At 42.8% G+C, this 17,756-nt stretch overlaps 1 protein-coding gene across 1 annotated transcript; it reads right to left on the reverse strand.

The window, feature by feature from the left end:
• Nucleotides 1–2,462: 2,462 nt before the first annotated feature.
• Nucleotides 2,463–14,664, reverse strand: tmprss9 (transmembrane serine protease 9). The gene is made up of 15 exons (XM_072660538.1): nucleotides 14,532–14,664; nucleotides 13,800–13,927; nucleotides 12,372–12,439; nucleotides 11,742–11,917; nucleotides 9,726–9,767; nucleotides 9,516–9,629; nucleotides 8,958–9,123; nucleotides 8,298–8,572; nucleotides 7,301–7,443; nucleotides 6,393–6,645; nucleotides 5,868–5,981; nucleotides 5,577–5,745; nucleotides 4,990–5,255; nucleotides 4,487–4,623; nucleotides 2,463–2,624 (listed from the first exon to the last, which is right to left on the reverse strand). The coding sequence occupies exons 1-15, from the start codon at nucleotides 14,662–14,664 to the stop codon at nucleotides 2,463–2,465; spliced, it is 2,346 nt and encodes a 781-aa protein (XP_072516639.1).
• Nucleotides 14,665–17,756: the final 3,092 nt, after the last annotated feature.

Here is a 17,756-nt window from a genome sequence, read left to right on the forward strand (position 1 = left end):
GTAATGGCAGTTTTCCACTGGTGCGACTGAGCCGACTCTGTTTCAGAAGGCCCGTCTGTGTGCCGTGTGTCTGTTCTTTTGTTTGTCTTGTCCTCATGGGAGCCCGGGATCGTCTCGTTTTTCTGTCCGCCGCTCCACAAACCTACTTCCTTTCACAAGGGAGAATTCAGCGGCATCTCCCTTTCCATAATTGTAGCCTCTTCAGCAGGACCAGGCCAAACAGTCCTACTTTATTTACCCCCAGAACAAAATGCATTTGTCAGAGCTGGATTCTCGTTTCTCCCAGTTACAGTAGGGGGTTTGTTTAAGCAGCGAATGCTCCACCACAGCACCTGCAAGAAAAGCGGCTGACATTGTGTACGAAGCCTGACAGATTTCTGGGAAAGTCTTTTTCTCTCCATCAGCCGTTTTCAAAAACATTTTGGGGGGGATGGTACAAGAAATGGTCCTCAGCTGCTGCAGAGAATGATGTTGCGGAGTATTCCGGCTAGCTGTGACTTTAATTGTTATTAAAAATAAAGAAATGTTTTCAGGTGTAGCAGGGAACACTATAGCCTTAGCTAACTGACTACATCATCATCTTCAAGTACAGCAGGCTTCGGGCCATCTTCTCGTATTTCAACAATAGACAACAACGTCATCTGTGAACTTTGATTGTATTCAGACAGATATTTTTCCCCCCTAAAGGCTGTTTCTGTACCATAGAAGTATCTTTTTCCATTGTAAGTGTGTTTATGGAGTAGTGTGTAAATGAACCAACACCTAGCACAAGCAGTGCTTCTGATGCTAGGAGGGTAAGGACTTGACGCATGTCTCCACCGAACACCAATTGCCAGGCCATGCTCTGAGGAAAGCGGTGGGTTCCCAGCTCCACCACACTGGCTAACAGAGGCCAGATGTTGTGCCAGCCAACATCGCTTAAGATTGATGAGGGGAGAGAGCAGGGCTAATTGTGCGCTCTCAGACTCCGGCCACTGATGGCAAAGTGGCAATACAAAATAGGGGCTATTTTGTTTCCCCTTATTTACGTTTTATGCGCAATTCACACAGACTCTGTGGCTCTTATTGTTTAGTAAGCATTGGAAATTAAACCCACAATTTTTTAATGGTAAGTGTGTTTATGGAGTTGTGTGTAACTAAACCAACACCTAGCACTAGCAGTGCTCCTGGCACTAAGAGGGTAAGGACTTGGCGCATGTCTCCACCTCTTTTCAAACTGCTGCCAATTCCGGCATCACCAGGCCAGGCAGCCAACACGCTCTGAGGAAAGCAGCAGGGCCTGAGCTTCGCACACTTCACACTAGCTAAAAGACGTCTGTACCAGCCAACATCACTCTTTAGCACTCTTTTATCGCTTGGATTTCAACTGAATTGTTCATAAACAGTAAGCATTGGAAATAAAATATTCATTTTTATTAGTAGCAGTGATGTCCAGAGTCATATATTTATTACCACAACTGTTTAAATAAACATTCTCCAAAAAGAAATGCAACTAAACAGCAGATCTCTAGCAAATATTACTTAGAAATGTTACCTTTTGAGCCAGAATTTCAGAATTCAAACACTACCTTGGAATTAAAACATATCATTTTTATATAGTCAACTACTGAAATAAATACAAAGCAAAAAAGGACAGTTTATCACTTTGGCAATCAATAAATACTGAAAATAAATAATTATTTTATTCATATAGCGCCTTTAACAAACTCAGTATTGCTTTAAAATAGAAAACAGTGTTTCAAGTAAATATTCACAAGTTATAACACATATAATAGTCCATATAAAGGTGGAAATGCCAGCTACAGTAAATACTCTTGGAAGACTCAGTGGTGGTGGTCTTTTAAAGGGCCCCTATAATAGAAAATCAAAATCAGTGTTCAATGTTGCGTGCAAACCTTGAACCTATAAGTGGTGCTGTTCCAGTTTACTCCCCAGTCCATAGCTGTGTTCCATTCCACAGGGCCCATAAGGATCCCTAAGTAGTACCCTTATATTCCCTACACACCAATACCTTCATTAGAAACGCTCTGCAATGTCATCATCATCATCAACACTACCAATGATGGGAAACTTTCCTGAAGTGATAAACTGCTGTCCACTCCCTGGGGCTTGGGATGCCTAAATACCAGGTGTAGTCCACTTCTTAGGGAACTATTAGGGCGATTGGATCGCACCTCATTTATTGAAATTAAATGGCAGTTTTGAATTTAATGTGTTTGTGACGCAGCCTAAAGCAGTGTAGCTCCGCCCATTCACACTGAAATTATATATGGTATTTTAGCCTGGATGGCTTTTAAACAAGTCACAACATGGGGCAGCCAATCAGAACATTGCTCTTTTACAGTACATACAGTCTTAGAGGCACATACAAGTCATGTAAAAGTCAATTACAACTCTTTGTGGTACATAAACCCACGGAAAGGGAAGCTGAAGTTCAAGAGAAAATGTAGGATGTGGGCCCTTTAAAAAGGGAGGTATTTTGATATCCATTCCCTGATGGCAGTGACGCGCATGTAAACCCCGGGAAAGCTGCTCCGCCCGCAGCCGTGACCCCAGCTGGTCACCCCAGCTAAAAACCAGCGGCCTTGGGGCTGCCGACACGCCAGAGGACCCCCGGAGTCTCCCTGTTTGGGAAAGAAAACCACACACCTGCAGTCAGCCGTGTGTTTGTCTGAGGCTATGACATTTAAACAGGGCTGCTGGTGGCTTAGAGCCACAGGTTTGAATTACACCGGACTGAATTACATAATCAGCTTAACAGGCAGTGCTGCAGTGTTCAGGCACAGAAAGAGCACTTTTAGACAGATAAAGATCACTTTAGTTAAGTGCAGCAGTATCTACGTGAGGATTCAAGAGGAAAACGTGTGTGACTGCTGCGTTTTCTGTCCACACCGGGTTTCCAGATTATTAGGTGCACCTATCTTGTATCTTCACATCTAGCCATTTGATCAGAAGCATGTACCTTAAAGGTGCACTACATAGATGCACAGTTACAGACCATCTGATACTACAGTCACCCCCACCTAATCCAATTAACCGACCACCACTGACTACATATTAATTGGAGGGTCCACCAATGGTCCAACAAAGGACTCATGTGGTGTTATTACAGAGGTTTTTTCATAAGGGTAATCATGATAACAGTACAATAATAAAGACGACACACTGCAGCTTAGCCTCAACTTTTATAGCAGCACAGAAACGCTAAGTAAAACCTCTTTACGATGTAAGAAATGTAAACAAAACGAAACAAATGAAATATGACAAAAACACCTCATAAATCATATATTTACATTTATGGCATTTAGCTGACACTCTTATCCAGAAGGACTTACAAGGTTACTGGTATTACAGAGAAGGACCAATGTAGTGTTAGGAGTCTAGCCCAAGTATACACCCAGACTGGGATTCGAACCCCAGTCTCCCACATTGTGTGGTACTTCACTGGCAAGTAGCGGTGTTATCTGTGGCCCCACACCAACCACTATATATTTTTCATGTAGTTCCACTAACTGACAGAGCTAGCCAACCTTTTAGCCCAGTATGCTAACCGGCAGTAATTGAGGTAAATGTGAATTAGTGAGCTAGCTAACTGTTCTAGCTAAGGTCCTAGCCCCAGGTTGATGTGTTAACCACAAGCTAAGGCCACCTAGCTCCAAGCTAACATTCCAACAGCAAGCTAATGTGGTAATTGTGTATTAATGAGTTGACTGCTAAGTTAACTGTTAACGAGTAAGCGCTTTTGCCACAAACTAATGTATTACACACCAGCTACTTTGGGTAATGTTAACTAATAAGGAAAAGCAACCAAAGGCCCCTGGCCCCAAACTAACACTCTAACTGCAAGCTAAGGCCCTATCTAGTCCAACGTTAATGTGCAAACTGGCAGCTAATGTGATAAACGTAAACGACTGTCCTAATTACAAAGTAGGACCCTGGCCCCAAGTACTACTGTACTACTGTACTACTGAGCTAACTGCAGGCCGAGGCTCCAGCCCTAAGCTAATGTGAACTAATGATCTAACCTCAAGTTAAGGCCCTAGCTCAAATCGAACCCTTTAACTGCAGGCTAATGTGATAAACATGTACGAATTAAAACAATTGCCTTGCCAGCTCAAGCTGGTTATGCTGGATGACCATCTTAGGTCTTGACCAGTATAGGGTATGTTTTAGGTTGAATTTGAAGGTTTAGATGGCATGACCAACCTACCAACCTATCTACACAACCAGTGTGACCAAGCCTGACCATGCTGGTTGACCAGCATGACCAAAATCAAATGCAAAGTACACTATGCTGGACATAAATGGTGTGGTGCTAGGGTTAGGGCTCTGAGAAGGCTAAAGAATGCCTAATACTAACTGCACCCTAGCAATGTGGAGCTACAAGAGAGAGAGGTTTCTGATAAAGTGGCCACTGTATGATAAAATAATGATAAGAGGTGCAGGAACTGATCAGCTAATCAAGGTTTCATTAATGGATTCTTACCAGACAGGTGTCTTTCCCACCCTCCATGGAGCCAGCACACACCATGTTGGCGGTTAGTCTCCTGCTGTAAGACTGCAGGCAATCTGACTGGTCAATTATACTGACCTGAGCTTTCTGCAACAGAGTGGTTAGCTTACCTGTGTGAGAAGGAGTGAGAGAGATTGAGTGGTAAAAGACACAAAAGGTCATTTCTTGTTGCAGTCTAGACCTTTTAGGACCACTGCCAGAGCAAGATTAGGTTTAATCCTGGGATAAGGTTTACTCTTAGTAGAAAAGAAGGGCTCGTTTTATGCTGACTTCATGTGCTACCTGAATTATCGTAAAATTCCCGACTAAAACATTGCGTGAGGTGCTCAGACCCAGTTGCCTAGCCATCACAATTTGGCCAATGTGGCTCAGGTTCTTATGCTTGACCATTTTCCCTGCTTTATATGATGATATGTATCATAAAAAAAGTCTGCAAGTATCATTATACTTATTCCGTAGGGGCCTTCCTTACTCACCATCTTCCCTTATTGCTCCCCATCCCATGATGTAGCACTCAGAGCTGTTGAAGAAGTGGTGGCTGGGGGAAGGTAAGCACACAGTCTGGATGGTGTATGAACTCGGTGCAGGGATTGAAAGCTCCACCAGAGCCACATCAAAATCCATAGTGCTGCTGGTGAAGTTAGGGTGTTGGATGACCCTCTGCACTGGAATGACCAGAGCACTGACTCCAGACCTGAGCACAGAGCCCAAACTGGCAGTCCATCCACTGGGGGTTGGCTCCCTTTAAATAAAACGCAGAGTGTATATTGAGTTACCAGTATATGTCAATTTTAAGGAAAATGGGAACAACCTTCTGGGCTTTAGAGAACGACATCATTAAGAAATTTGAGGTACCTCAGGGATCGATTCTAGGTCCACTTTGATGTTCTTTACGATTGCTTTTCTTGGCTGGATCGTTCATTAAAACAGCAATGTGTTTAATGTTAATGAACTCTATAACACAGTGCAGGCAAGAATGGATACCTGAGGAACCCCAAAGTCACTTAACATGGTTACCTAAAGCCTTAAAAAGTCAATTTAGCATAAATTGTTGGTTCCATACCTGCTAAAGCAGTGTGCAGCCGTCAGGAGCCATTTGCAGTGTATTAGCGTGGCTCCACAGCGATGCGAGCGCTGGAACTGCAGGCTAGCCACCCACGGCCATTCCCCTCTTCGGGCAGTTACACCTCCCACAATCCTCTGCCGGCCCACCGCTGGCCGTCGCCCACAGTCTGCAAAGTAGACACCAGGGTCACTAAGGGTTTATTCTCAGGATTTAGGAGATCTTCCTTACACAGTTATTGTAGTGGTATCTTTGTACTGGGTAAACTGGGTAAATGAATTGGACTCTGACCGCAGTTCTTCTCGTCAGCCTCGTTAGAGCAGTCGGCGATTTGGTCACACTCTGGATTTATCTTGCTGATACACTCCCCTGCTCCACAGCTGAAGTTCCCACTGCAGTTCACAGCTCCTGGAGATGAAGAAGATTTAGAGGATCAGCATCATTTCAGTTCATTCCATTAAATCAGTGGTTTCCAGTGGAGCTACACTAAATGGACAAAAGTATTGGGACACCTGCTCAATCACTGTTTCTTTCAAAGTCAGGGGTAATCAATAAAACTGTCTCTACTGTCCAGGTAAGACGTGCTACTAAATTGCAAAGCACTGCTGTGAGGTTTGATTGCATTTGGTGACAAGAGCGTTAGTGAGAAGCCCAATGACCCAAACATTAGGCCCAAGAAGACAAGATAAGATATTGTGGAGAATCTTTTTTTTTTTTTACCAAGAGTTGGCACCGACTTGATGGTACTCAATAATAATAATAGTAATAATAATAATAATAATAAGGCAATCAGGGGCATTGTAGTATATTCCTTACCAGGCAGGATAGAGGGTGGTGTAACCGCCTTAGTCAGATGGGCCCCAGACTTCATAGTACTGCGCACCAAAGAGCCACCACCGTAAACCCCACTGTGCTCTGTGTGGCTCAGGATCCAGTTGCGAAGTTTGGTGACACGTGAGTACACTCCAGGTTTGTTGACTTGGGCACAGCCCACCCCCCAGCTAACGATACCGGCCAAGAAGAAGCGCCCAGGAGCACCTTCACACACCAGAGGACCACCTGAGTCTCCCTGCAGGACAAAACCATGAGGTACTCCTCAGGTACTCCAGAACTGAAAGCAATAGAGCTGATGCTACTACAGGTGTAAACATGTGTGATTATGATTTGTTGCACTCTATGGAAAAAAGGTTCTGCATAATACTGAAAAGGGGTTCTTTGACATGATTGTTCTATGTAACACAGCTGCCTTTAGTAAAGAACCACTGAAGAACCTATTTTAAAGAGCATAGATAAGAATTTCATTATTTCTGAATGATTCAGGATCAGCATTTTCCAAAATACACTCAATTATATTACATAAATGTGACAATTTGCTCTTTATAATAGCCCAATAATCTTATTAATGGCCAAAAATGACTGCATACTTTATTGATTATTATTATAGTCAATCATATTTAATTCTACAATCTCAAAACGAATGCAATTGAATTTCCAGCGTCACACTAATGCATCGTGATGCATCGATGCATTTTTACACCCCTACCTGACAGACTTTGCATAGGTTAGTAGCCAGACTGTAGCTCTAGCTGTTATCCCAGAGGCATGTTTTATCCCGTTGTGGCAGTTTTATCACATACAATAACGGAGATGAGGTTGATAATGATGGGAACTGTCATGTGAACTCAGTGTAAGAGTTTATAACACACACATAAGTCAGCTCTGACCTGGCAGGAGTCGACTCGGCCCTGCAGAAAGCCGGCACACACCATATTACTGGTAATGGCTCCTCTGTAAACAGCTGATGAATTGCAGACGTCAGAGTCGATGACCTTCACCACAGCTTTCTGGAGTGTGGGAGGCACCTCCCCTGCTCACACAGACACACACACACACAACGCAACATGCAATAATTTAAATTACACAATAAATTATATACTAAACAAGTAAGCCATATTCATGTCAAATTACTGAAAAGTCAAACCAGTAAAGGACCACTTAAACTTAATCCGAGGCTAAAAAGGCTTCACTGGTGAATCATCATTATCAATATTACAGGAGTTTCATCCTAAAGCATTTTATTACACATAAATTGAATAAAACCTCATTAAACACAAAATAAAACTTTTGGAACTCCTCACATACCGTTGTGTGCAAAAGTTTGGGCACCCCTGGTAAAATTACATGTTGTCCTCATAGATACCGAACACATAGATATGTAAATATGGCATTTACTGACTTTAACACATAACACATTCATACATTTCATTTTTTTAATCAGCCAATTACTTAACCCACTCGTTAGTACTCTCTCCCTATCACATGTAACGCTCCTGACACTAGGAGGATGAGGACTGACACAGCTCTGATGCTTTGGCCAGTATCACACTGAAGTGATGTGGAGAGAGAGAGAGAGAGAGAGAGCGAGAGAGAGAGAGAGAGAGAGAGAGAGAGAGAGCGCCATCCACCCACTCGGAGAGAGAAAGACCAATTGTGCTCCTTCTGGCTCCGGCTGCTAAGGGCAGGTAGCATGACCTTAGCCTTATCCCCCTTAGTGTCCTGTTCTATAGCCCATTGCTTTTCTATGGAGATAATCCAAGCTGTGTGTGTGTGTGTGTGCACCCTGACCTGACTCATAAGAAACACTGTCTGGATACTTTTGGACATACAGTGTAAGAAGTGCAATAAGACGTCACTATTGTTAAATAACTCGTCTGCACTCACTGCTGTCCTGACTGAGGGCCCCCCAGCCGGAGACGATGCAGTTTTGTCCAGGAATGAAGGTGTGTGAGTATGATGGGATGCAGATGGGCTGGACATAGGCACTGAAGCTCAGGGGCTTCTCTAGCTCCAGCACGGTCACGTCACTGTCTGTTGTCATGGGGTTATAGTCCGGAGAAACAATCAGAGACTTGATGTTTACTGTGGTGGCTCCGTTCTCTGCTCCGCTCACCAGGCTGGACCCTACCAGGGCCCTCCAGTCCTTCGGGTTTTTATTACTGCAGAACATAAGACATACAACAATGACATACAGCACTGTCCACTCTTCTACTGATGCTGTATCCAACACTGACCCCCCCCCCCCCCCCCCCCCCACACACACACACACACACAGTCCAGGATGACCACTGTAGAGTGTACAGGATGCTTCAAGAGATATGATGGAAACCCTTAATCTAACCTGTTGCCCATCTTTAAATCTATAGGAGCTGAAATAGGCTCGAAAGATGTCCTGTTTGCCCACAGTGTGTCACAAAATGAACTAAACTGGACAAGGACACTTTCAGAAACTGAGGAAATCCTTACCTGACAGGACAGGTACTGTTATTAAGGCAAGGGGACACAGGAACCAAGTATGGAGTGCATGCAGTGCTTAGCCCTCACCTCTCGAAACAGTGGGCAGCGCTCACGATCCAGCGGCTGCTGATGATGGAGGCGCCGCAGGTGTGCCGGCCACGCAGTTTTAGACTCACCTGCCAGGGGAACTCACCATGACGGGCGTTTTGACCCCCAACCACCCGGCTGCCCATGGCTGGCCGCAGCCCACATGCTGCCCCGGAACAGCAGAGAAGAAACAAGATTTTAGAAACTGACAAGAATTACCCACAGCTAAAAACTATAAATAAACTATATGGACAAAAGTATTTGGACACACCTCCTAATCATTTAATTCAGGGGTTCCATTCAGTCCCATTGCCACAGATTTATAAAATCAAGCACCTAGCCATGCAGTCCATGAAACTCTGCTGACTCAATAACTGCAGAGCTCCAGACCTGCTGCTGTTAGAGCTGTAAAGGGGGACCAGCTCCATATTAACGCCTATGGGTTCAGAATGGGATGTCGGAAATGCTCCAGTAGTTGTAAAGTGTAGGTGTACCAATACTTTATAGTGTCCATATAGTGTAGGTGAAATGCTCCGTATTATAGAGTGGAAAGCTCACAGCAGTACGCCTCGTCTGATCCATCAGCGCAGTCGGATATGAAGTCACACTCTGGATTGGGTTTAGTGACACACTCCCCGCTGGCACAGGTGTAGGTGTTGACCGGACATTTACCTGGAGTTGAGAATACAGTGATTACGCTGCTGTTATAGTAATTGCACATTAAAGGGCTGCCGGACATAGTATAGTTTAATAGTTCTTAGGGCTTACTTCTGTCGGCCTCGATCGCGTAGAATGACTTTCCACTGGCTCCTGAGTGGAAAGAGACAAGTGGTTCAATTCAGTTCATTTCTACACAGCACTTTCTTTAACACACAGCGTCCCAAAGCAGTGAGTGTGAGTTCAGTAACTTGACCAAGGGAGAAATTATCAGGAGAACCTCCCTAAGAGCCAGGAACTGACTCAAATGAAGAACCTCCCTTAAAGCACAAGAAAGACCTCCTGAAAGGATTCATGACTCATGACTCATGATTCATGATTCAAAAAGAGGAAGAGTCAAAAAACGAATCACTGAGAGAAACCGAGACTCACAAGGAGAAACACAATGAAGGACCATTGAAAGTAAACAGGTTTAAAGTGAGAATTTTACTAAAAGTCCAAGTGAGATCTACTGAGAGAAACCAAGACTCAAGGTTCCACAAGTACAAACAACTGACACGACAGAGACTCTGAGAACATGAGGAAGGATCACTAATATGAACCAAGATTCAAAAGAAGAACTTTCCTAAAAGCACAGAGAAGAACCACTGAGATGAACCAACACTTACAAGGAAAACTCACCAAGAGCCCACTAGAGAACCGCTGAGAAGAACCAAGACTCCAAAGAAAACCTTACTAAGAGCCCAAGAAAGACCTAATGAGAGTAAGGACCATTAGGGCAACCAAGACTCACAAGGAGAAACTCTCTCAGAGCACATGCTGAGTGGAACCATAACTCAAAGGGAGAATTTTACAAAGAGCCTATAAGTGATCTATTACAAGGAACCAAGACTCAAGTAAAGAACCAAAAATCACAAGTACAAACCACTGACAGGGACCGAGACTCTCTGAGAACATAAGAACGAACCACTGAGAGGAACCAACACTCCCTAAGACAATCTCACTCAGAGCCCAAGAGTAATCTACTGAGAGGAACCAGGACTCAATGAAAGAACCTCCCAAAAATCACAAGTACAAACCACTGACAGAGACAGAAACTCGCTGAGAACATGAGGAAGGACCACTAAGAGGAACCAAGACTCAAAAGGAGAATCTCACTAAGAGCCCAAGAGGGATCCACTAAGAGGAACCAAGACTGAAAAGGAGAATCTCACTAAGAGGGATCTACTGAGAGGAACCAGGACTCAGTGAAAGAACCTCCCAAAAATCACAAGTACAAACCACCGACAGGGACCTAGACTCTCTGAAAACATGAGGAAGGACCACTAAGAGGAACCAAGACTGAAAAGGAGAATCTCACTAAGAGCCCAAGAGGGATCCACTAAGAGGAACCAAGACTGAAAAGGAGAATCTCACTAAGAGGGATCTACTGAGAGGAACCAGGACTCAGTGAAAGAACCTCCCAAAAATCACAAGTACAAACCACCGACAGGGACCTAGACTCTCTGAAAACATGAGGAAGGACCACTAAGAGGAACCAAGACTCAAACAAAGTGCTTTAGGGAACCTTCAAGAAGAAGTGGAAGTCCTATAACCAGTGTCTTTATCTGGCTCCTGTGGTTTTTCCCTTCCTGGTCTGTGTCTGGTTTTGCCCTCTGTTTGATTATTTCCGTGTCTCTGCCCTAGCCCCACCTTATCATTAGTGTCCCCACCTGTGTCTCCTTTGTAGCCCTGCCCTCCTGTCATCTTCTTCAGGTGTTTCTGCTGGTGTCTGATGCTCTTAAACCCCTGTGTTTTCTTTGTTGGTTGTCTAGCGTTGTCGATCTTGGTTTGGTTTACTTTTGGTTTTATTGTGGGTTTTGTTTTTGTGATTATGAATATTTTTTGGCACTTTTGGATTCTGAGACCTCTGTCAGGAATGATATTAAAAGGATTACTGAAGACCCATCGCACTTGCATCCTGCCTCAACCCCCCAAATATTACATCTTCGCAGTTTCAAATGAAAGAACCTCCAGACGTTCCTCAAGGATCTTGGACATTTAACAGTCAGGACACACCGTAAAAATGAGCTTAAATTAGCCATGCTGCTTTGTTTAAAATTAGCAACAAAAGATGCTGAATGTTACCCAGCAGTACGATGCTACTGATCTCCCCGAACTCTGGAATGGCGAGAGGTTTCTGACGGAGCAAGGCCACAAGTCCGTAGCGGAGATGCTCCTGGATGAAGCTGTCTGTGTATTTCTGGAATTTGGCCACCCTGAAGACCAAATGAAACGTGGTCATCACGTTTCCATTAACGTTCCTGAAACACAAACCCGCATATAAACACAGGGGATTTCTTTCACATTACATACACTACACGGACAAAAGTATTTGGACACATGCTAATTCATTGTTTCTTCCAAAATCAAGGGTACTAAAAAAAAAGAGTTGATCCTGCTTTTGTTGTAGTAACTGTCTCTACTGTCCAGAGAAGAAGGCTTTCTACTAGATTAACGCAAGAGCGTTAGTGAGGTCAGAATGATGGATTATCTCCACCGACCGCATCTCCAACTCCCCAACTCATATCAAAAGTATTGGATGGAGCACCATCCATCTTTCCAGAGAACACAGCTAGTTCCACTGCTTGATGGCTCAATGCTGGGAGGCTTTATACATCTCAGGCCCATGCCAGGCATTAGGCATCATCTTTCCAAATTCTTGAAGTAACACAGTATAATATTTAAGCCATATCACCCACCCGTAAATGTACCTACCCATATGCAACTATCTGGCAGGCAAGAAAATGACGTGCTATTGATGAAGCCACAAAGACATTTTGGATCTGTGAAAACAGTGAAGACAGATTAATGCCGAGCTGTTTTTAACGTTGCTTATTATACATTAAAGGGGCACTCCATCCAAAATGAGGGATTTAGTCATCAACACATCTGTTAAATATGTCCGCTCGCCTCTCAGAGCAGTGCTGCAGTAGTCCCACAAGGTTTTCTGGTTAAAGACAGGGACCGAGACTCTCTGAGAACATTAGGAAGGGCTAAGAGGGATCTACTGAGAGAAACCAAGACTCACTAAACAGAGCAACTGAGATCAGAAGGATCCAAGAGATACTTCAGTGACTAACATAAAAGTCTATCAAGAAAACTGAGTTGTTTCCTCTTAGAAAAGAAAACTGTTGGATTAATGAAACTTTAACTGGACAAAAGTGCATAGAAATGTGTTCAGCTATGGTTGAATCGTATGCTGAAACATCTGGAGGTTCTCCACTGTGGAGGAACCTCCTAAAGTGCTTTAAGGAACCTTCAAGAAAAAATGGCCTAAGAAAAGTCCTATAACCAATGTCTTTATCTGGCTTCTGTGGTTTTTCCCTTCCTGGTCTGTGTCTGGTTTTGCCCTCTGTTTGATTGTTTTCGTGTCTCCGCCCTAGCCCCGCCTTATCATGAGTGTCCCCACCTGTGTCTCCTTTGCAGCCCTGCCCTCCCGTTATCTTCCTCAGGTGTTTCTGCTGGTGTCTGATGCTCTTAAACACCTGTGTTTTCTTTGTTGGTTGTCTAGCGTTGTCTCCGCCCTAGCCCCGCCTTATCATTAGTGTCACTACCTGTGTCTCCTTTGTAGCCCTGCCCTCCTGTTATCTTCCTAAGGTGTTCCTGCTGGTCTCTGATGCTCTTAAACCCCTGTGTTTTCTTTGTTGGTTGTCTAGCGTTGTCGATCTTGGTTTGTTATTTTGGCTTTATTGTGGGTTTTGTTTCTTTGTGATTATGGATATTTTGGCACTTTTGGATTCTGAGACCGTCAGAAATGATATTAAAAGGATTATTGAAGACCCATCGCACTTGCATCCTGCCTCAACCCCCCAAATGTTACATCTCCGCAGTTTTAAATGAAAGAACCTCCAGACGTTCCTCAAGGATCTTGGACATTTAACAGTCACAGGCTGTGTAAGGTGAGACAGATAACACATGGTGGGACCCGCTATAGTTGTATGACATACTTGCGAAATGCATGCTGAGAACACTGATGTATGGAAATACAAGACGGATTCAAAATGGGCAATTCTGGCAAACTCATGATAAGTCTGCACTGTGGAATATGACATAATCCCACAAATAACTTATTGCGCACTATTTTGAGACCAGAATGCCCCTTTACTGAACATCCATGAGCCCAGTCCTTTAATTTGTTCTTACCTTTGTTTCCAAGGTGGCTGTGAGAATTAGGGAGAACGCTGAGCTTTTATCCTGGAGGTCAGGATTATATTTGAGGCCTTTTAACTCCACCGTCTCCATGAAATAATGCTCCTCCTGCACCAAGTATGCTAAGCATAATAAATTAAAAAATGAGTTTAATTTAATAAACTTTCAGAACTAATCTTTTATCATTATGAACATTTTTGGACATTTTTATTTTATTAACAGAAACGGTTGCATTATGGTATCTGTAGATCGTTCTTCGAAAGAACCTTTTCAGAATCACCAAACAAGTTCTACTATTGTTATGAGTCAAGGAACCGTTTGGTGCTAATAGTGTAGTTCATTCAAGAAGGACTGAGAACACTGCAGACGTTCTCAAACAACATTATCCAGAACTGCTCATGCTTGCAGTAATCAAGCGGTAAGAAATAGTCATAGTAGTCAGAAATGACTATGAACAGATATTTACTCTACATTAATGATCATTTATTAACGTCTCTGTGTTTCCAAATACTTTGAAATATTGAAAACACATAATAGTATTACAAACAACCCTGCATAAGTCGTTAATGAATAATAACTGCAACTTTTATTATGATGATTAATGTAATAGAAATAACTATTAAAAATATCAATGTCATGCTAATATTTACATGAGCAATGCCTTTCATTTTTCTTCTGTACAGAAATCTGAAATATTATTTTTTTTTATGTTTACGTACTACTCACCAATGCAGACGCCCACAAAAACACCGATAACGAGAAACATCAAGACGGTGGCCACTATAAAGCATCTGTATGCAAAAGAGGACTGAGCAAGTTCAGAATCAGCCTGAGGCGATGTGTCCAGTTGTTTCTTCATCTCTACAGTGGATTATTGTGGGCCTCCAAAATCTGCAACACAAACACATTCAGAGCATATCACTCTGCAGCCAGAGTCTGAGAGAGCTTTTCAGATGTTTTCCTCGTATTTGTGAAGAACCATTTAACCAGGCACAGAACCGTTCAGTCATGGCACTATACAGAACCGTTGCCTTACTGAGAAACCCTTGAAGAACCCCTTTTCTGAAGGATGTAAGTATAAAGAAAGATCAGTAAATGGTTTATTAATAAGTACATAAAACCATGCATACAAGATATGGACAAAAGTATTGGGACATCTGCTCATTCATTGTTTCTTCTCAAATCAAGGGCATTAGAAAATAGTTTATGCTGCTTTTGTTGGAATAACCATCTCTACTGTCCAGGCAATGCTGTCTACTAGATTTTAGAGGAGCACTGCTGTGAGAATTTGATTGCATACAGCGACAAGAGAATGTTAAATGATCATCACCTCACCTCATCCCCCAACTCCCTAGCTCAAATCAAACGTATTGGATGGAGCGCCATCATCCATCATCCATCCTGCACTCACTGCTCCACAGCTCAACGCTGGGGGGGTTATACCCCTCTAGCCCACACCTGGCATTAGGCAGCATGGTACCAATAGATTCATGTTGATCTGCATCAGAGAGTCCTATTCTATTGGCAGTACTTCTCTACAGGGACTAGTCAGGCTGGGTCTGCATCAGCAACGGGTGCAATCGAAGGTAGCTGAAGTGGTGTCCGCAAACATTTGGACATTAAGTGTAAGTACAAGCAACTACAGTACAAAGTATTATGATTTTGGACCTTTCATTAGACAGCATGCTAACGGATGCCTGCAAGCTTCCATTTATGGCTGCAAATATTAATACACATTATATGCTTGCACTATTGTAAGATCCTCACATCCATCATCATCACCATTGTTCGACCCCAAAACAGTATCAAATTCTCCCGCAGATACACATGTGGAGTGTAAACATGATCTTAGTGGGACAGTTTCTACGTCCTTGTATTGTCTGCTTACACTATTTACACTAATCATTATTAACATGTCTTACTGGGTATGAAGAGCCAGCTGAATGCTCAAATCAGCCAAACTGACTGAATGTTTATTGTTATATTATGTAAAAAAAAAAAAAAATACTACATATTATGATATTAATATGCATATAATACTATGATCAGACCTCTGAATAGTATCTTAGCAATGGATTAGGACAGCCAGTGTATTACATGTTAAACATCTTAATTAACAATGCTAATAGCCAGTAGAAGATGATCATTAAAAAGCTATATTAACTATTTAAAAAGCTAGATATACATTTTTTACACACTGGGACAATGTAATCAATGCGAACCCCTATGACTGAGCTATGCTTCCAGATATTTCCTAGTTCATTAGTTAAAAAAGAATGCTTTACAAAGCATGTAAAACAAGATTCAAGAATCCCAAGAATCATATTTCAGTTATCCAACATAAGCAGGCAATGATTTCTAGGCAAAGACTTCACATTTCATTCAATTGAAAGGTGAATAAATGAGAAAGTAGATACTTCAGCTTAGCTAAAGGAAGGTCACTCACCTTCTGGACAGCATTTGGTCTCTAAGGAGGCTAATGGTCCCAGTTCAGATGCATATATAGCTGGAAAAAAAGCTGGTGGACCACTAAAACAACTGCCCCCCTATTAGGCGTGTATGGAGTACAGTGCTACAGGCTAAGCTCACATTTCTAAGCAGGGGAATCCCCAAAGATTAGCTGATCAAACTGAGAATCAGTGGACTGTGTGAAAAAAGATCATTTGGTGTGTGCTAAAAAACACTGTCGCAGGTTAGAGGCTCAGTGTGTGTGTGTGTGTGTTAGCTATGGGAGGAGTTCAGCCACTCCCACAGTACTGCTTATACTACAATGCTTAATGGGGGGCTTGTGCTGTGTTATGTTTGTTAGGCCTACCTGCTCTTCTGCCATGTTAATGGAATACTACAGCTACTGTTTGACCTCGTCTCTGTCACCTGCATCTGTTGAACACTGAACACCAATTTCCACAGACTATCTTTTGTATTTTACTCGGGATGGATGCCAAGAAAGTAAGTAATAAAGACTTGGAAGCTTCAAAATTGACTCCAGACATTTTAGGAATGTCAAATTGTAATATTAAAATAGCTGCTTTAGTCATAAAGAGAATGTATGACTGTAGGACAGACGTAAAACAGTGCCAACACAGGTGGACGCAATATGTCACATTACCATTTCTGGAGGGTATCTGTAACCGCAGAGGTTAATGGACAGGTGCCCAAGCAACTGATATTATAAGTGTTTTGAGTGTTTTCAACCCTCTACTGGAAAACACATACTCTCTATTGAGCCGTATATCTGCTGTATGAAACACTGGTTTTGTGCATTTTGTAAATCCCTCAACAAACAGCGTGATATTTTTGTGGGGTAACACCTTCAGGTCCATTAATGTAACCACATGCTGGCCTTGGAGAACCACTGCACATGGTGGCGCTAGTTTCCCTGCTCCAATGAATCATCTCAATTAATAACTAATTCCCGGGTTCAAGGGGAGTGGGGAGGGTTAGAGCAGGGGTACTCCAGGACTAGGTCCTGTAACCACAGTCATTCTTCTTCAAGTCCGTCACATATTTGAGAGTGGAAAGTATCAGGGAGGGTGTCAGAGGCACCTGAGCGGTTTCTTTCCATGATAGGTCAGGGTGGTAGGATGTATTATTGGTTATTATATAACAGTTGGTTCCAGCCACGCAAGCTGATTGGTTGAGAAGCATTTTAAGCGTTTTATTCCCCCCCCCCCCACACAAACTGCATAAAGTAGTAGGTGTGTCCCAATTTAGGAGCTGGTATCCTTCAAAGGATCTGATCCACAAAGGTGGAGCCTTCAAAGGCAGCATAGGCCGAAATTAGATGGTCTACTCTATGGGGGATTTCCAGCTTGTCATAGCACAACTGTTCATGCACTTGCCAGTGTTACGAAACTAAACTCCTGATTTTGTAGTTTATCAGTCCTTGATTGTAATGCAATATGCATATATATATATATATATATATATATAAAATTATGAGACCATTGT

This window comes from Salminus brasiliensis, chromosome 17 (genome assembly GCF_030463535.1).
Source record: "Salminus brasiliensis chromosome 17, fSalBra1.hap2, whole genome shotgun sequence".
Lineage (NCBI taxonomy): Eukaryota > Metazoa > Chordata > Actinopteri > Characiformes > Bryconidae > Salminus > Salminus brasiliensis.